The 19,909-nt window shown below is 41.3% G+C and overlaps 2 protein-coding genes across 4 annotated transcripts; both read right to left on the bottom strand.

The window, feature by feature from the left end:
* Positions 1 to 1,129: 1,129 nt before the first annotated feature.
* On the bottom strand, positions 1,130 to 9,899 carry LOC132898731 (gamma-secretase subunit Aph-1b-like). Of its 2 annotated transcripts, none has more exons than XM_060940398.1 (4): positions 9,734 to 9,899; positions 2,087 to 2,209; positions 1,847 to 1,974; positions 1,130 to 1,758 (listed from the first exon to the last, which is right to left on the bottom strand). In XM_060940398.1, exons 2-4 carry the CDS (start codon positions 2,184 to 2,186, stop codon positions 1,591 to 1,593), a joined length of 396 nt encoding a protein of 131 aa, XP_060796381.1. In that variant the 5' UTR covers positions 2,187 to 2,209; positions 9,734 to 9,899; the 3' UTR covers positions 1,130 to 1,590. The 2 variants fall into 2 exon arrangements, with proteins under 2 accessions (XP_060796381.1, XP_060796380.1); XM_060940397.1 differs by lacking the exon at positions 9,734 to 9,899 and adding an exon at positions 2,341 to 2,446.
* A 1,945-nt stretch (positions 9,900 to 11,844) lies between these two features.
* gfod2 (glucose-fructose oxidoreductase domain containing 2) lies at positions 11,845 to 17,801 on the bottom strand. Of its 2 annotated transcripts, none has more exons than XM_060940749.1 (4): positions 17,490 to 17,801; positions 16,350 to 16,690; positions 15,323 to 15,501; positions 11,845 to 14,078 (listed from the first exon to the last, which is right to left on the bottom strand). In XM_060940749.1, exons 2-4 carry the CDS (start codon positions 16,600 to 16,602, stop codon positions 13,407 to 13,409), a joined length of 1,104 nt encoding a protein of 367 aa, XP_060796732.1. In that variant the 5' UTR covers positions 16,603 to 16,690; positions 17,490 to 17,801; the 3' UTR covers positions 11,845 to 13,406. The 2 variants fall into 2 exon arrangements, with proteins under 2 accessions (XP_060796732.1, XP_060796733.1); XM_060940750.1 differs by having other exon boundaries at positions 16,350 to 16,603.
* Positions 17,802 to 19,909: the final 2,108 nt, after the last annotated feature.

Raw genomic sequence — 19,909 nt, 5'->3', positions numbered from 1 at the left:
ATTCGAATGGATCGAAGAATAGCCAGAATGGCAAAGACTCAGCCAATGATCAGCTCCAGGGTGATCAAAGACGGTCTGAAGTTACCTGTGAGTACCGTGACAATCAGAAGATGCCTGTGTGAAGCTAATCTATCGGCAAGAAGCTCCCGCAAAGTTCCACTGTTAAAAAAAAGACGTGCTGAAGAGGATACAATTTGCCAAAGAACACATCGACTGGCCTAAAGAGAAATGGAAAAACATTTTGTGGACTGATGAAAGTAAAATTGTTCTTTTTGGGTCCAAGAGCCGCAGACAGTTTTTCAGACGACCCCCAAACACTGAATTCAAGCCACAGTACACTCTGAAGACAGTGAAGCATGGTGGTGCAAGCATCATGATATGGGGATGTTTCTCTTACTGTGGTGTTGGGCCCATTTATCGCATACCAGGGATCATGGATCAGTTTGCATATATCAAAATACTTGAGGAGGTCATGTTGCCTTATGCTGAAGAGGAAATGCCCTTGAAATGGGTGTTTCAACAAGACAACGACCCCAAACACACCAGTAAGCGAGCAGCATCAGGGTTCAAGACCAACAAAATGGAAGTTATGGAGTGGCCAGCCCAATCCCCGGACCTTAATCCGATAGAAAACTTGTGGGGTGACATCAAAAATGCTGTTTCTGAGGCAAAACCAAGAAATGCAGAGGAATTGTGGAATGTTGTCAAATCGTCCTGGGCTGGAATACCTGTTCACAGGTGCCAGAAGTTCTCAGAAACCGTGGTTATACATAACTAAATATTAATTTAGTGATTCACAGGAATACTAAATCCTTAAGATTTTTTCAGTTTATACAGTAAATATTTGGAGTTTGTAATGAAAAATGCAGACACTGCTGTTTTTTTGAACAGCCCAATGTTCATTTTTCTTCATTTTCTGTAAAGTAATTAAAATATTGATACATTTTTCTTCATGTTTTGATGTAGAATATAATGTGCAGTGTTCCCAATGCATGGAAATAAAAACTATTATAAGGATTTTGAGCTTTACTCACGTTTTTAAACACACTGCTATTATTTTGAACACAACTGTATAATCATTAATTAAAGCAGGGATTCATTCTCAACCGTGTGGGGAAGGATTATTGCACACAATTTTAATGTTTTTGACCAAAATGCGGTTTCCTTCAACAAGCAAAAAAATAAACCAAACTGTTGGGAACAGCAGACTGATTGAGCATGAGGTCCTCTCCAGGCTGCTGTAGTTTTTTTGTATTAGCCAATCAGTGACTTGCTGATGGAGACACGTCTTCAGAACCAGTTTATCATCAAGTCTGGCTGGGGACATCTTGGATTTGTTAAAATACATAAAGAACAGACCCAATGCCCACAAACCCAACACTGTAAAGTTTTTTTAAACAAAGTAACAAGCTGTTTTACAATTCTCACACAGAGTTGAGGTACAGAGACAGAAAAGGAAAGTGCCAAATACACAAAAGAAACTCCTCTCCGTCCCACAGCATGGATCTAAGAGTCTAGGATTTGAAGATCCATGAATTCAGTGAGCTCGAGTCTTTACACACACACACACACACACACACACACACTCCGTTATCTGGGCCTGTGATTGACCAAGAGGAAGTCTTTGTCCTTGCAGGTGAGACAAAGACTGAGGTTCCTCAGAGAACCACCAGCGCAGGAGAACGCCCAGCCGGCCATCACGCACAGGAGCATGTAGGTGGGGATCAGACTGCCTTCGTACTGCGGGTTCACAAACGTCTAGGGAGGAAAAGTGATGTGAAGATCCTGAACTGTTACACTGATATTACACTGAATTAGTGTGCATACGCGTGTTTTTTTTTTTTACCAAGCATGACACGAACAGGTGGCTGCACACTACGGCTGCAAGTGACCACCACCTCCGACGCTCACACGACTCGAAGAAGACGATGCCCCAGAACATGTGCAGCAGGATGATGGCGAGAGTCATAAAGGCTGCAGAGAGGAAAGGAAAAAAAGTAAATGACAATCACAAAACAACAAAGATATGAAGAACAGCATGTATAATATTCTCTCTCTCCCCCTCTCTCACACACACGATAGTCACCCGAGGAAATGAAGTAATGCTGTGAATCTCCATGGATACCCACAGTACCCGGACCCACAGCGTCAGACAGGATGTTCACCACCGAGAACGCGCCGCTCATCAACCCGAATCCCAGACCAGACACTGAATACACACACACACACACACACACACACACACCAAAATGTGAACTTTCCCATTTGAATTAAACCTCAAACGGTCACGTCTCATCCTGCTGCTGTTTGACCTGCAACACTGTGATAAAATAAACGCACCCCAGCTTTACTGTGTAGCTGATATTTTTAAAGCTGTTATTCCATAAACTATTATTACTCATATGAGACCTCAGCTGTCTCTCCATACTGCTTCCTGATCACATCCAAAGTCTGGAAGTCTTTTTGCTCCTTAAAACTGAATCATTTACAAAACTCTTATTGCTTAAAGAGTCGTGACAGAGAATCTGAGCGTTTCATTAAACGACTCTTTCAAATCAGACTCGTAGAAAATTCCATAACTTAAGTTTGTCATTCTGTTTGTTCAGTGAGTCAGATGATACATTTTATTCAATTTGACTCATGAGTCAGTCCAAATGATTCACTCTGTCAGAATAGTGTCTCTCTCTTGAAAAGCGCATATCACGGGTAAATTCAGGAGCAAGATCAATGTAATTCTCACCAATTTTTGCCTGAAACAGGAGAACCACAGCATGTTTTTCACCAAAACCAGCTCACAGGGCATTCATTCATACTAGAGACCACCGCACAATTAATGAAAAAACGATGCGGACCTTTAACATATTCCAACAGGCTGCAATAGTGCTTCAGTTCAACAGAAATTTTTTTAAAGCAAGGTTTGGAAATCAGACCATTTTGCTTTATGTATATGGAATTTTCCTAAAAGTATTAGAAGCTGAATCATGTCGTGAACGTTGGTTAAATTTAATTTAGATTAAATTGGTTGGTTAATTGTTTAGATTAAATTTAACCCATTTCCTTTTAGTTTCACTGGATACACAATTATTATTATTATTATTATTATTATTATTATTATTGTTAAATTTATATAGCGCCTTTCAAAAAACCCAAGGACGCTTTACAATATAAACAAGGGGGAAAAAAAAAGTCCACCAAATAGGGGTCAGGATGTAATTCCTGTGGTGCAGCAGCCACAGTCCCACCAAAAGGCGCACGAAAACAAGTCCCACATCTCCAGCACAGCCGCCGTGACGCCACCAGCAACATCGCTCGAACACCACGCCGTGGATCCACAAAGCGAGCACAGAAGCACCGCCACGCAGAGCGCTGGTATGTTCCAAACCGCCTGCACAGCCGCCGCGACGCCACCGAGCAACATCACTCGGAACATCACGCCAAGCCCTAAAGCACAGAGCGCACATTATTTAATCATTCATAACATTCTGAAGTTAATGAGGAGCCAATAGTGAGAGGGTTAAACCATTTTACATTTATAATAAGTCTTCACCCAATTCTGGGGGTATTTGTTCAGTTCAAGTCCATAATTGTTTTTCATTAAACTTCAGTTTTTCACATTTATCCGTCCCAGTCCTAAATCAGTGACTCACTTGTGGATTTGTTGTAGTGTCTTTCACAGTGGAGTAGAAATTCATAAAAATGTTTTGGTTTGTTTTTGCTTTCGCTTGTTACAATAGAATCAAAATAATGACATTTATTGATGAACAAACAAAGAAACAGGTGAAACGGGAACATAATCACTTAGTTTCAGTCAGTAGCTTTATATCCAAATTGTTGGTGGACAGGGGTCACCGTGTGGGATTCTGTTCTTGGGTGAGGAGACGAGGCACCCAGTGACCGCACGCCTTCGAAAAGCCAAGTTCGTTCCTCAGGATGTTGTCACCTCACTCCTGGGACACGCCCAAACTGTCTGCTATTTGATGAGATGACAGTCATTGATCCTCCATAACCATCCCAAGGACGAGGTCAGGGTTCTCGGGTGTGGTCATGGTTGATGGCTTCCCCGACCTTGGATCATCTTTGAGGCTCTCCCTGCAACGCTGGAATTCTCTGACTCAATGTTTGACCGTGGTATACGAAGAAGCATCTTGCCTTAGCGCGTTCACTGCATCCTCATGGCTATTGGTCTCCGTGATAAACTTGAGAAAGCCAATCGTTTTGGTCTTGGCTCTACTTTCAAACTGCCTTATGACTGTTCGTGTCAAGATGCTTTAGATATGGCCAATCTACAGACGCTTGAACACAGACGGTCATGCCATTCCTTGTCCTTGGTTTATCAAGCCTTAGTCTCGACCTGTGGTCCAAACTACATAAAGGAACTCTTTCAAATACAACAAAGCCGTTATAATTTAAGACGGGGTAACCTCAGACTAGCGCAACCAACATCGAACAGCAAATGGACTCTCGGATCATTTACCGATCTGGTGACTCGTACATGGAACAATCTCCCTACAGAAGTGACACATCTTGATTTTTTTTTAATCAAGTTTAAAAGCACCATAAAGAAAATGAATCATAACTAGTCTAGTAGCACATTGTGCAAATGTAATATTTGTGATCAATAGAGTTAAATTGTATTTAGTTATAAGAAAAAGAAGCCTTTATTTGTCACATGCACATTCAAGCACAGTGAAATTCATCCTCTGCATTTAACCCATCTGAAGCAGTGAACACATGTGCGCACACACACCCAGAGCAGTGGGCAGCAATACTACAGTGCTTGGGGAGCAGTCAGGGGTTAGGTACCTCGCTCAGGGTCACCCCATATTAACCTAACTGCATATCTTTGAGCACACGGAGGAAACCCACACAGACACGGGGAGAACATGCAAACTCCGCACAGAAAGGCCCCCATCTGCCACTGGGCTCGAACCCAGAACCTTCTTGCTGTGAGGCGACAGTGTGAACCACTGCACCACCGTGCTGCCTGTTGTACTGATCTAACATTTATGTTTTTTTATTTTTAATATTATATAAAGACCTTCTTGATATAATGATATAATTAATAATGACCTATTATAGTAGTTTAAGGTTGGTTTGTTATTTATTTTTAATTTAGAGCTTTTATTAGTTTGAATGTATTTGTTAGGCGTCTTTGACTCGTTGTATACTAGTGCATCTCAAAAAATTAGAATATTGTGAAAAAGTTCAATATTTTCCATCAGTTATTTAAGAAAGTGAAAATGTTATATATTATAGACTCATTACACATAAACTAAAATGTTTCAAGCATTTTTCTATTTTAATCAGTATGGCATACAGGACAAAAACAAAAAAACCCCATCTCAAAATATTAGAATATTTCATTTCGAGTTTGAGTAAAACAGTATGAACACAGTGTATCTCTCAGTCGAGTTCAGTACACACAACCACAATCATGGGGAAGACTGCTGACTTGACTGTTGTCCAGAAGATGATCAGTGATGCCCTCCACAAGGAGGGTAAGCCACAAAAGGTCATTGCTGGAAAAGGGTGGCTGGAAAAGGTGCAAAAGCAACAGGGATGGCCGCAGTCTTGAGAGGATTGTCAAGAAAAGTTGATTCAAGAACTTGGGAGAGCTTCACAAGGAGTGGACTGAGGCTGGTGTCAGTGTATCAAGACCCATCACGAACAGACATCTTCAAGAAAGGGGATACAACTTTCACATTCCTAATATCAAGCTACTCCTGAGCCAGAGACAATGTCAGAAGTGTCTTATCTGGGCTAAGGAGAGAAAGAAATGGACTGTTGCTCAGTGGTCCAAAGTCCTCTTTTCAGATGAAAGTACATTTTGCATTTAATTTGGAAATCACAGCTCTAGAGTCTGGAGGAAGGGAGGAAGAGTGGAGAGGCACAAAATCCAAGGTGTCTGAAGCCCAGTGTGAAGTTTCCACAGTCTGTGATGATTTGGGGTGCCATGTCATCTGCTGGTGTTGGTCCACTGTATTTTATCAAGTCCAAAGTCAACACAGCCATCTACCAGGAGATTTTAGAGCACTTCATGCTTCCATCTGCTGACGAGCTTTTTGGAGATGCTGATTTCCTTTTCCAGCAGGACTTAGCACCTACCCACAGTGCCAAAACTACTACCAAATGGTTTGCTGACCATGATATTACTGTGTTTGATTGGCCAGCCAACTTGCCTGACCTGAACCCCATAGAGAATCTATGATACGCTGAAGGCCGCTATCAAAGCAACCTGGGCTTCAATAACACCTCAGCAGGGCCACAGACTGATCACCTCCATGCCACACCGCATTGATACAGTAATTCATGGTAAAGGAGCCCCAACCAAGTATTGAGTGTATAAATGAATATACTTTTCAGAAGTTGGACATTTCTGTATTGTAAATCCTTTGATTGATCTTAGGGAATATTCTAATAATTTGAGATACTGGATTTCTGATTTTCATGAGCTATAAGCCATAATCATCAAAATTAAAACAAAAAAAGGCTTTAAATATTTCACTTTACATGTAATGAATATAGAATATATGAAAGTTTACCTTTTTGAATTAAATTATGAAAAAAAGGAACTTTTTCATGGTATTCTAATTTTTTGAGATGCACTAGTATATCAAAGATAAATAAAGCGATGGCTGAAACTTGGGTAGCACCATAATGTTATTTGGCAGATTATGTGGACTAAATTTAATTTAATTTTCTAATCTCACTGTTGTCTGGGTGAGGCTCAAAACTGATCAGTCACCCCTCGTATAGATTTTGTATTTTTCGACTGTATCATTTTAATATACATCCAGTCCTGCTCAGATATTAACGCTGATCATTTTTTCCCCTCAGCATAATTACATACAATAATTTTCTGCTCCCTGAAGTGAATTTTGCTCTCAAACGAGCTCTCGTGGTCATTAAGGTCAGGAAGGCCAGCCATGTTGTAGGCGTGGAACTGGACTCGCTGACAGTGGTGTTGGAGAAGAGGACACTGTCCAAAATAAAAACAAACAACCTTAGACTGTCCTTCCCACCCTCTCCATGAGGAGCTGATCAGCCACAGGAGCACATTCAGTCAACGGCTGATTCTTCCACGCTGCACAACTGAGAGACCCAGGAAATCATTCCTACCTGCTGCAGTCAAGCTGCACAATGCCACTGTAGAACTGTGCTACACCGTCTTACCATGCGTCCTTCACTCAGGTGCAATACAGGTGTTTATTTTTTTCGCGGTCCAAACCCTGCGCTCTGATTGGCTGGTGAGCGGGTCCGTATCCTACAGTACAGACCCCGGTTACGGACCTCTGGCGACTCGCTCGTTCACAACAACAAACAGTCGCATTTTTTGTCAACATTCATCTTTTTAAGATTTATTTATAAGATTATCAAAAAGCCCTGTGATGACCTGGCGACTTGTCCAGGGTGTACCCCGCCTTTTGCCCGTAGTCAGCTGGGATAGGCTCCAGCTTGCCTGCGACCCTGTAGAACAGGATAAAGCAGCTACAGATAATGAGAGGAGATGAGATTATCAAAAAGCTTATAAATTTTTGCCAGCATTTCTCAGAAGAATAGCATTAATTTTACAGCATGGATAGCGATAACGACAGTGTTCACAGCAAAAGCAAGTTTTACTCCCCTGAGGAAGAAGAAATAAAACACTTCAGGAGGAAGCTAAAAACCTCTAACTTGCTAACAGTTTGATCTCATTAGTTAATGAGGCCCATTTTGGACCATGTTATCCTAATACATAATATTACGTTAGGTAAAAACTTTAAACCAGTACAATCTCTTCTTCAAAGTTTCACCAAATGGCTTTATTTATGCAATATAAAGGTCATAATACTGTAGAACTTTGGTCGAGCAAAAACGCTGAGCAAAAACATGGCTGAATCCTGAATGACTCCCATTTGTATAAATAGGGGACTACATAGGCGGCAGAATGTAGTGTTTTTCCCTGCCATGGAAGTGCACTTGTATACTGAAGAGGAAGCAATTTGCATTACAGCCTTAAATGAGGATTCAAAATGGCGTCTCGGCTCGGTTTTGCCTTCCTCCTTCAGTATACAAGTGCGCTTCCATGTTTATGCAGGAGGGCTGATAGAAGTGGTGAAATATTTTACCTTTTATCGTTTTTTGTTACAAAATAGCATGTTCATATTCTCCACATTAGCATGCATGACATGGTCACAAGCTAGGCAGGGATGAGAGTTTTCCACTTTTTCTGAGTAAAAAACGACCTTTTTATATTATGCCAAATCCGTTGAGAATTTTTTTTATTAATTTCGGGGGGTTGGGGTATGTTCCTTCATGCTGTTCAAACTTTATTAACTCCAACGATGTTTACACATTATTTGTAAGTCGCCATCTTTAGTCTCGTTTAATCTCGTTGAATGTGATGTAAAATTCGTGTTATCTACATTGTTATTGGTCAAAACATCGATGTCGAGACCATAATAGCCAATCAAAACAGTTTTTACAAAGACGCCCACATCCGCTTGTTCTGACCCACTGGAGGTAGAGTCACAGTGCTGTTAGCCAATCAGAGGTAACACATTTACATGTCATGAATATTAATGAGTAAGAGCTGAAATCCTGTCGTTCTCCCGCCACCCACTCCTCCACCAAACTAGAACAGCCTGAAACAGGAGAACCGCAGCATGTTTTTCACCAAAACCGACTCACAGGGCATTCATTCATACTAGAGACCACCGCACAATTAATGAAAAAACGATGCAAGGGGACCTTTAATGAGACTCAGTAACAAAGTCTCAACTGAGAGCTGCCGCAATTTCATATACAGATTCCAGAACAAATCTAGAAATTAACAAAAATAAACAGTTGTTCAACTGGGACAAAAGTAATGACACCCTATAAAAGGAGAAGGCGTTAGTGTTGCTTATGCACTGCAGTGGCCGAACTGCATTACTGTAAAATTTAGCACATGTTGTGCTTATGAGGTGCGCTCCCTCTCTCTCACCCACACACACCATTTAGTCACCATTTTGTTTCATCAGTCCACAGGACTTGTTTCCAAAATGCATCAGGCTTATTTAGATGTTCATTTGCAAACTTCAGACGCTGAATTTTGTGGCTAGAACGCAGGAAAGGTTTTCTTCTGATGACTCTCCCATGAAGGTCATATTTGTTCAGGTGCCGCTGCATAGTAGACCAGTGCACCACCACTCCAGGGTCTGCTAAATCTTTCTGAAGGTCTTTTGCAGTCAAACAGGGGGTTTAATTTGCCTTTCTAGCAATCCAACAAGCAGTTCTTTCAGAAAGTTTTCTTCATCTTCCAGACCTCACCTTGATCTCCACTGTTTCTGTTAACTGCCATTTCTTAACATTACAATCTGAGGAAACAGCTACCTGAAAACACTTTGCTATGTTCTTGTAGCCTTCTCCTGCTTTGTGAGCATCAATTATTTTATTATTCAGAATGCGAGGCAGTTGCTTCGAGGAGCCCATGGCTGCTGATTTTAGGGACAAGTTTGAGGAGTCAGAGAATTTATACAGCTTTGAAATCTGCATCATCTGACCTTTCCTAACGAAGAATTTGAACAAGTCACAGCTCAATAAGCTAATTAAGGTCTGGAATCTTGGTAAAAGTTACCTGAGAACTCAAATGTATTGGGGTGCCCAAACTTTCACATGGTGTTCCTTTTCTTTTTTCACTCTCCAATTGTACAAAACAAAAATAATACACAAATCTTGCAGAAAACGCTGAAAAGAAACGTGTTGTCTTTACCTTTATGCCTTTTGGTGATCAGTTCATCTTCTGCTCATTTAACTATTCACAGTAACAGACATTTTCAGTAAGGGTGCCCAGACTTTTGCATGCCACTGTACATCATGAACCGGTGTGAGGATGTGTTTTGATCGAGACTCTAAAGCTTTAAGTGGCTCTGGAGAAGGGCGTCGGCTAAACGCTGTAAATATAATACAAATAAACAATTTAAACTCGACATTATATTCCAGATATAAAAGTGCAGTAATCCAGGCAGATTAGATAAAGTCAAGGTTTAAATGACATGATAAATTTACACACCTCAGGAGCACGAGGAGGATATGAACTTTTCCCCCTGCATTTACAGGATTTTAATGAATACCAAATTTCTGGTGTAAACACTCTTATTAATGATTTATGAATAAATCTGTTTGTATCCAGCCTGATAAACGAGGCTCGGCGTCAGGACGCGACGTTACACACTGACCTGCAGCAGGTTTGGCAGCTCTTTGGAGATAATTCTGTTCATTAAACAGCTGTCCATCTTTGGCACCCTGAACAGGAGGACACACACACACACACACGAGTAAACACACGCAATATAAAGCACACACACACAGCTTGGTATTTATATATATATTATATCTAATGCGTGTTGGTTCTCACCAGTCTCATTATGTGTTTCGAGTCATTCGATGAGCTCCGTACACCAACCTGCAGTGCTGCACTGAACACACAACCAACAGATTTAATACGCACGCACGCTTTCAATCTTCGTGCTACACGTCACTCTTCACCAACTACTCCTCTCATGCTGTGTTTAAAAATACTGCTTATAATTTTAAACGTGTTTCCAGACCCAACATCCTTTTGTAAACAATCCTTTACAACCCAGAAACAGACTCCGCCCCATGTCACAAGCAGAGCTCCTCAGCGCCACGTCTTTTCCGTATGTGTCAAATCCTAAACTCAGAGTGCTCTTCATTTCTGCGATACGGTTCAGGAATGTGGGATTGATCCACCCTATGTGAGCCTGACCTCCTTGTTTACGCTCTAAATCTTTACATACCGCCCCTTTAATATTTGGTCAGTGCTCTGAATAAAGTGAAATGGTCAGTGAGGATGAGGCGTACCCTCGTATGTCTGTCAGCTCCACGTCAGTCTGACTCAACAGCTTCCCGAGTCTCCATTTCTTTCCTGACTGGTCACAAAACTCCAGTCCTTTATGAAGGTAGGATAGTGCCATATATCCGAAGAGATAGTGCCATATATCCGAAGAAGAGCAGACTATGAGCAGCGCATGCGCATTGTAGGCTACCTACATTAAACGACCCCCGTGGTTATAAATGCTTCCATACCACCGCGATGGTCAGTGCTGAAAACTGCACAACACCAAATTAGAAATAACATGATGCCTTTTTTGTTTGCATTGCAATAATATACTAATCGAAAATTAAAATTTATTATTGGGCCATAACATAATTAGGCTAATAGCCTAATTTAGTCTCAGTGTCATAGGTTCATAAGGGTAGGCTGTCAAATTAGTAGCAAAGCTCACTTGTGAACCACATGGCACTCAGTTTCAGAGACTGTCACAGAGGGGGATGCAGCAACAGACCCCTCATCCTCTGATACTGGGGATCTGAGACAAGGTGAGCCTTTAGTTTAAAATGAAAGCACAATTTTAGCTATTTTTACTGTAATGTGTTAAGCAACACTAAAGTCATGCTCTGCGTTTCACTGAAGCCTATGTTTGGCTATAGCCTAATTACTTATTCTAGACTAAAAGTTTACATTTTTGTCACATCCATAAGAAAAATAAAATACCACATACATAACTGACTGGACTGGTAGTACGCTCTTGTTATATACTTTCAGCATTGTTAACTGCTGAGCTTTTTTTTTTTTTCGGGGGCATGGCCACTGCTTGTGTATAGGGCCCAGAATTTGGTGCTACACCCCTGATTGAGACTGTGCAGTAAAGCTGTTAATGAAGCACTGCAGTGAAGAGACCAGTCACAGGGGGAGGAACAGATTTAAGAGATGCCCAGACTTTTCTCTGTGATGTGTTATTCATAAAATCTGCACAGGAAATTTCTCACTTAAGTCAAAAAACCAACCGAGACAGCTAATAAAATTCTGAAGCATTTTATTCAACCCACAAGGAACACAGGTCTGTTCTCACTCTCTTACACTGCAATCAGGTTTAGACAATAAATACCTGCTGCAAACTCCACACAGCTTTTTACACACACAGGTGTTAGTTTCTAAAACACCAACAGTAGACAACGACGACTCGCAGCCAGCATTCCGACCTGACAGTCTGCCACATGAAAGCTGTCCATGAGAGAATCTGAGCACTAAGCTCAAGGCCAGCGTTTCTCTTCCGAGATGTACAGATCGTGTTAACGCTGCTGTTCGGTTCAATAAACAAGCATACATTCTGGAGAAATCCTGCATGAACACTTGGCTTAAAACATTTAAATAAAATATTCACAGCTGAACACCTAATTGTGTAGCTTAACGGTGAACATACACAAACACGCACACCATTTCCAGTGACATATCTCCAGTGTCAATTCGGTTTGTAGTTAAAAAAAAAAGGTTGAAAAGATAATCAGCTACAAGAGCTTTTCACACAAGTCAATACACTGCACGCTCCACTTCCCATCTGAAAAGGTAGAATTTCCCTCCACCATTCAGCTTTAATAAAACAAAAAGGAAAAGTTTTTCAATTAGTTAAAAAAAAAAACTTTTAAAATCACCTTTTTGATGATTTCAACTAAGGTACATATCAGTATTATATTTATGAACCAAGTTCCCTCAGCTGACAAGTCTGATAAAGAGAATAATACTTTAACTTGTACAGCACCTTTCTCAAATTGTAGGTCGTTTTATAACAGAGAAAAAGTTTACGAGTTATACAGGATACAAGTGCATGGTGTGGAATTTCTACTGCAGTATCATCCATTCTAAAATATCACAGTTTAATTGAATTAGAGAAACTAAAGAACACATGATCCGGTGGTGAAAATTAAAGGAAAATATATATTATGATATATCTTTACCCATCCATGTTTATACAATAAACAAACAAAACCAAAAGGAAATAAAAGAACGAATCCACAAATTCTCTTTGTTAGAAAGATATTTCTGAGAACGAGCTTCCTAAACAAAAACAATCTCTTCCGTTGTCGGGATTTAACACAAATCTAAAACACAGAGCTGAAAACAGAACGCTGTTTGGTTTCATTGTGGTGGGTTAGGAACAAACTCAGAGCAACAGCAGAGGCAGAAATGTACAGCAGGAGAAGTGCATTGTAGTGAATGTTTGGTATGCAGTGGGTGTGCGCGGAGTCGGGTAACAGACGGAAATTCTGACCAAGTCAGAGGTGAGGTAACGGTTCGATCAAACAGCACGACATCGTACAAACTGTAGTGTTGAGATTTATATAAAACTGACTCATATTTCTAAAGGTGGAGTGAGAGAAGTAACATCACACTCTCTCTCTCACACACACGCGAGTGAGCTGTCGTTCATTGGCAACTACGACGTGATTGTGTCCTCACGATAATTTCGAGGCAATGTGATTGTTGCATGGTGTGTGTAAAGCACTTTATACCCCCTACACAGCGTTTCAGCTAAAACACCCCGGATATCCACCACAGTGGTGTTGGTGACCCGTTCATCACTTCAGTTCGGAGCGGTTCTGTGGTTCTGATTAGGATCTACATCCTCCGTCCTGATTTCTACTCTCTCCCACTCTCCGGTGCGATTTGACCTTTTGATGGCGTCCACCACCGTCTGTACGTACAGCCCGTCCTCGAACGTCGCCGCCATGCTGATGGGATGCCACGCCCACGCCCGCCGGTCCTCTTGCGCCTGGAATGACAGACTGAGCCGAGTGACCATCTCTTTCAATCCTGTGACCGAAGGCCCCGCCACTGAGTTGCTATCAGACAAAATAAGCTCCTCCCCCTTCGTGCTGTTGTTCTGGCCGTACAGCTTGGTGCTCCTGGCCACCAGTCTCCCAGACGATCCCACAAGCATGACCTCGTGAAGGTCTGCACCCGGGAGATTGAAGTTCAGTGTCACGTTGCAGACCACGCCCCCTGCCATGAGCAGCTGAAAGCAGGCGTAGTCATCAGCCGTGACTGAGCGAATACCGCCGCCCGTGCCACTGTGACTCACGAAGGTCCTGAGCATCCCATGCACGCGGATGGCCCGCTCCTCCGTCAGGTAGCTCAGGAGGTCGATGATGCAAGAACCAACGGTGTGTAGGCCACCGCCACCCATCAGCTCCTCCCACGCCCAGCCATAGGACTGGCTCAGCAACGAGCCGCCGTACACACGCGCTTCACACACCTGCAGGGAAAAATGGAATCTCAGAGACGTCGCTGATGTTTTCTCATGTACAAATGTATTCGATCTGCAAATTTACAGCCTGTGAATGAAGAGTTTATGCCTAATGTATGGCAACAAACATTTTACAGCTTATAATATATTAAAAAAAAAAAGTCATTCAATTATCAATTTTAAATAATTAAATTTGTTCATTTGGGAAACTTTCATCCAAAAACAAAGGACAGGCCATTTAGAAAAAAGTGCATGATTACAGTCATAACAGGAAGCAAACAAACATGAAACTGCACCGAATTTTTCATCAGCAGTCAATCGTCAGAATGTTTCTGTGACCTGTAAGATCTCATCTCCTCTCATTATCTGTAGCCGCTTTATCCTGTTCTACAGGGTCGCAGGCGAGCTGGAGCCTATCCCAGCTGACTACGGGCGAAAGGCGGGGTACACCCTGGACAAGTCGCCAGGTCATCACAGGGCTGACACATAGACACAGACAACCATTCACACTCACATTCACACCTACGCTCAATTTAGAGTCACCAGTTAACCTAACCTGCATGTCTTTGGACTGTGGGGGAAACCGGAGCACCCGGAGGAAACCCACGCGGACACGGGGAGAACATGCAAACTCCGCACAGAAAGGCCCTCGCCGGCCACGGGGCTCGAACCCGGACCTTCTTGCTGTGAGGCGACAGCGCTAACCACTACACCACCCACACAGGTGATTATAAAAAAAAAAAAAAGTAAAAACTTTAAAATCTTCACGTACATGTAATAACTTTGCGGCGCAGATTTGTCACTGGTCTACACCAAGTCACATAAAATACTTGTTTTCAAATCAATAAAATAAATCCCAACTCCACCTTCCCTCTGAATAGTTTTAGACCAAACTTTGGAGTATCTTTAGTGCTTTTAGGAACAGCATTTTCTTTCATCATCTGCAATTCTTCCTCACTTACGGTGACGAAATGATTGGACGCCATTTTGCCGAGTCGCTCAAGGTGATTATCGAGAGATTCTGACTATTTCTCGATAATCAGCATGCTTGATTTCCTATAAATCACCCGTGTGTTTATACTGAATGACATTAAAGGTGGGAAAAGGTCTGGGAAGGATTTATGTTGGATTCATGTGGAACAGGGGTGTGTATACTTTTTATATTCACTGTACACACGGAGTTGATTTTTCAAAGCTTAATGAAATACAATAATCTACGTGATAAACTAACAGGTGTGCCAGCGCGTGTTTACCTGCAGCGTCCCGCAGTAGCCGTCCTTCAGTTTCTCCTTCATCTGGATGAAGGCAGGCAGGAAGCGCAGTGCGTTGTTCATGATGCTCATTAACTGTGGGTAATACCGCGCCGCCGTCACCATCGTACAGGCGTCGGTTAGCGTAGCAGCCTGCTCACTGATCACATTCTTCCCGATCCCTACACACAGAGAGAGAGAGAATCCGTCAACTCACAGCAGAGAAAACGAGCTGTGCACCAGTAATGAGGAAAATCTCATCTGTATAACAAAAACAACCTCATTTATCATTCCAGATACAAACACATTTATTTGGAACTCTTATCAGGAGTGTTTACAGGGGAAACGTTTAATGACTCACTAAAAATCGACTGAGAGCTACTGAAATTTCATATACAGATTTCAGAACAAATCTAGAAATTAACAAAAATAAAATCAGTTATTCAATTAGGACAAAAGTAACAGCACCCTATAAAAGGAGAAGACGTTAGTGTCTCTCTCCAGTCGCTTATGCACTGCAGTGGCCGAGCTGCATTACTGTAAAATTTAGCACATGTTGTGCTTATGAGGTGCGCTCCCTCTCTCCCTCTCACACACACACACCATTTTGTCATGTTCAGCTCTCTTTTACTTTAAATGGAGTTTTGTGGGAGTGGCTAAACATGTCGTAAATGTGCTTGGTAAGTTACAGCCGATTGGCACTGATCAACATATGCACACAAGTATGAAGAAAATCAGAAAATTTTATAAACCTGAGAGAATATTTTAGTTCAGTTTGGCCACAAAAATGTTTACACACAACCTCAGTAAAAGATAAATGAGGTTACTTCTTGATGAGGATCGCAAGTTATCAGGATCATCTTTTTAAGTTAAAATGTTCCCATGTCGACATGAACATTTCCTTCAGGCCTGTGTGTGTGTGTGTGTGTGTATACACAGTACTGGGTGCAGTTGAGGAAGGAACACAACCCAATTGGTTCAGTACACAGATAACGGAGATAAAGAAAGTGAGAGACGAGTATAGTCTCACCCAGTGCCTTCACAGCAATCTGGCGCGTGTACGGCGGCGGTGTCAGAATGCACACAAGGTGGACTTCCTGCCGCAGCAGGACGTCATCTGATTGGCTGGTAGAGAAGGGGATATTGAGCTCATCAGCCAGACGTTCTGCTTCCTCCTCTGTCCGGCCCCAGACAGCCTGAACCGGAAAACCTTCCTCCTGCAGTAAGGGCACCAGGGAGCGCACAGTCTGCCCCGTTCCAAACACACCCACACCTGGTAACATTCTTCTCAAAAACACACACACACACACTCAGCCAGCCATTACACACATCCTGATTGAAGCTGAAGCTCCAAGCAATCAGGAGATAATCCTAGAGAGAGAGAAAACAAGTATGAACACAACTCAAATGTTCATTTGATTAAATAATTTCAGGAACATGAAAGTGATGAACAGACTTTAGTTAAAAATATAAGATATAAATCAGAACTTTACTGAAATTTAACAGAAACCTTTAACCTGACTTCAGTCTCTCTTACTGTTCTCAGTGCAGTGTCTCCCTGGCTAGAACAAACTTTTATTTAAAAACAATATTACAAAAATAAGAAATATATAGTTTTAACAAATTGTTGCACTTGTGTTTCTTTTTAACTGAAAATATATTTCTAAACCATTTTACACATATCAAGAACTTTTTTTGGCAAAAATATTCTCTTTAATTTTGTTCAACATTAATTTAAATCTGAACTTAAAAAGTTTATAAGCAAAAATTGTAAACTGTAGATATAATTCCAAGTTTTATTACTTTTCCCTCATGGTATTCCTGTAGATTAAGTTTAATACAATTGATAATTAGCTTTAAAAAACATCATAAAGATGCTACCTGGACGTTTGAAAATAAATTATGCATAAAAAAGGTTTAACCATCAGGTAAATTAACGTTGGTTTGGTTTAGAATTAACACTGAATATTACACACGTACGCAGACTAATCACTGAAGCAATAATAATAATAATAATAATAATAATAATAGAGTGGAGTCCCTGTGAGGATTAAGTAGTTAGCTTACCTCATGATTAGCTTGCTAGCTCGCTAATAAAGTCAAGTCTGTCCAGGTTTTGTTTCTAGATGACTGAACAACTGTGAAACACATCCAACACGTTTTTACTCACCGAAACTACTTTTTGGAAATATTTTCCTCAACCAGAAATCTTCCTTCTGTTGATTTTCCCTCAGATAAAAATCTCCAGAGCGAATTCCTGACTAGCATCCGGGCCGCCGCCCTCATCACATCACATCTCTCTCAGGAGACAATAAAACAACTTATTCACACTTTTGCACGCCTTTTCTTCTTTTTAGATGTTGACCCGCAGTGTGAAATCCGTGTTGTTTTATTAATGGCAGTCACACAGCGATGAGATTTCTGATCATCACAAACAGGTCCGGACACAGAAACAATCCAGGGGCGTCCGCGCATGCGCAACACCAGCCGCCGCATGCTCTTCGCCACGCCCCTTCAGCTGAAACACGGATTTATTTGTTTGCTTTTTTTTTTTTGAATCACTTCCACCTGAATCCATGTGCACCTAGTATGGTACGATGCACAAAGTATTGGCACCCCTCGACTCTATCAGCAGGGTGGATGAAATGTACTGCAACGTAACATACACTCACCGGCCACTTTATTAGGAACACCCCTACATCCACCTGCAGTTCTCTAATCAGCCGATCCCTTGAAGCATTAAATCACACAGATCCAAATCAAGAGCTTCAGTTAATGTTCACACATCATCGTGGGAAAAATTGTGATCTCAAAGTGTGACTTTCTCTCCCTGTGGCATGGATGTTGGTTTGAGTCAGATGGACTGGTTTGAGTATTTCAGAAGCTGCTGATGTCCTGGGGTTTTCACACACAACAGTCTCTAGAGTTTACACAGAATGGTGCAGAAAACAAAAAACAGTGATAGGCCGTAAGGTGAACCCCGTTTTCGTTTCATCTCGCTCCGACGTCTCCGAACTACGAAATATTTATTTTAAAACTAAGAATGAGTACTAGAAAGTGTGGCGAAAAAAGTTCTCACCTTATAATCCTGTCAATTCCTCGCACCGAGCGATCGCGTGGCGAACTATTTTCCTCTAAAAATGACGTGTCGGGACATCACGTGACCGGTATGGACCAATCGCGTTGCCGATTTTTAACCACAGATCAGCTGACAGCTTGCATAATTACAGTCCCATTAGTAGAAAAAGTCTCCAAAACGCCCTCCAAAGTGGGTGAAATGTCTAAGTCCTAAATAGTGCTTTAAATACATCACTAAGACAATATTGCATATATGTGGTATATTGAAGTGTTTATATTATTATTAGAATAAAAATAATTTTTATCACCATTATTATAGTACAAAATATGGTGTAATGGTCTATGACTAGGACCATTCATGTATTCATTCTCTTAGGTTATTAACTATAAAGTACTGATCAACCATAAAACAATTTGCTTGAAAAACAGACCTACAATGTTATACAGGCAGTAATGGAATAGAGTATTGACTCGTGATTGTGGGCTATACACACCATGGATTAGCCATAAAATGGCATATATAATATATAGGCAATGCGTGTGATTTCAGATCAAGATTTAAGAAATTGTGCAGGAAGGAGAAGAGTCCATAGGAATAATAATAATAATAATAATAATAATACAACCTATATATAATATTGCAGTTCTATTGCTCAGTTCAGAGGCACAATGGCAGGGATTCAAGTATTCACTACCTATGCAGCGGCACAGTAGAGGTAGGTAAACGCACTAGGCAGCACTATGCACCTGCAGCAGCGGCAACAAAGAAGATGCAAGACTGAGTCATCATACATCACACAACAGAACTATGTGGCAAATTGCAAACTTTAATAGAAAATGTAAACAACAAAACAGTGATATATACACATTACAAATGCAAATTTATATATACACACACACACAAAATAAGTATATATATATATATATATATATATATAAATAAAAGTCCTGTGGCACGGTGCAAAAAGGCAGGGGTCAGCATCCAGGCAATGACCTAGGTGTCAGTGACAGAGAAAGGGGGGGGGGGGAGACACACACACACACACACACACAGTGCTGTGACTAATTGTCTTCACATTGAACAGTAGCAAGTAGCATTCTATGGTCATGTATGAGAAGTCAGTACATGGCTTACTTGTCCTTCTCTTGTCTAGCAGGCTCATTCAGAAATCTGGTGTACTGCTGGTAGCAGCTCTTGTGGTACTGCACCTCCAGAGCCACACAGTCTTTGTCCTTAATGTGTACCAGAATACTGTGGTCATCTTTAGTCTCAGCAGCAGTCTGCAACTTGCCTTGCCAGACAGAAACACATGCTTATTACCACATAGGAATTTAAGTTTGCCAGTAGCATATTCACATAAAGGCACACATATGTTACATGCATACAAACACTGAAACATAATATCCATGCATGCAAACACACTTGCAGAGGGAGATAGCACTGTAGATAGTCATCAGTGATAGTGACCCTTTGTGTGTGTGTGTGTGTGTGTGTGTGTGTGTGTGTGTGTG

The sequence above is a fragment of the Neoarius graeffei genome, chromosome 15 (assembly GCF_027579695.1).
Source record: "Neoarius graeffei isolate fNeoGra1 chromosome 15, fNeoGra1.pri, whole genome shotgun sequence".
NCBI classification, from domain to species: domain Eukaryota; kingdom Metazoa; phylum Chordata; class Actinopteri; order Siluriformes; family Ariidae; genus Neoarius; species Neoarius graeffei.
Note: the sequence above shows the minus strand (reverse complement) of the source record. Positions and strands in the feature narration are given on the sequence as shown.

What these genes read in the sequence shown, in the direction of transcription:
- gfod2 (XM_060940749.1), bottom strand. Translation starts at nt 16,602, where the DNA reads ATGTTACCAGGTGTGGGTGTGTTTGGAACGGGGCAGACTGTGCGCTCC. An exon ending in GATTGCTGTGAAGGCACTGG is followed by an intron (nt 15,502 to 16,349) that starts GTGAGACTATAC and finishes CTCTGTGTGTAG; the next exon opens with GGATCGGGAAGAATGTGATC. An exon ending in GCTACTGCGGGACGCTGCAG is followed by an intron (nt 14,079 to 15,322) that starts GTAAACACGCGC and finishes TTTTCCCTGCAG; the next exon opens with GTGTGTGAAGCGCGTGTGTA.
- LOC132898731 (XM_060940398.1), bottom strand. Translation starts at nt 2,186, where the DNA reads ATGAGCGGCGCGTTCTCGGTGGTGAACATCCTGTCTGACGCTGTGGGT. An exon ending in GCATTACTTCATTTCCTCGG is followed by an intron (nt 1,975 to 2,086) that starts GTGACTATCGTG and finishes TCCTCTCTGCAG; the next exon opens with CCTTTATGACTCTCGCCATC. An exon ending in ACCTGTTCGTGTCATGCTTG is followed by an intron (nt 1,759 to 1,846) that starts GTAAAAAAAAAA and finishes TTTCCTCCCTAG; the next exon opens with ACGTTTGTGAACCCGCAGTA.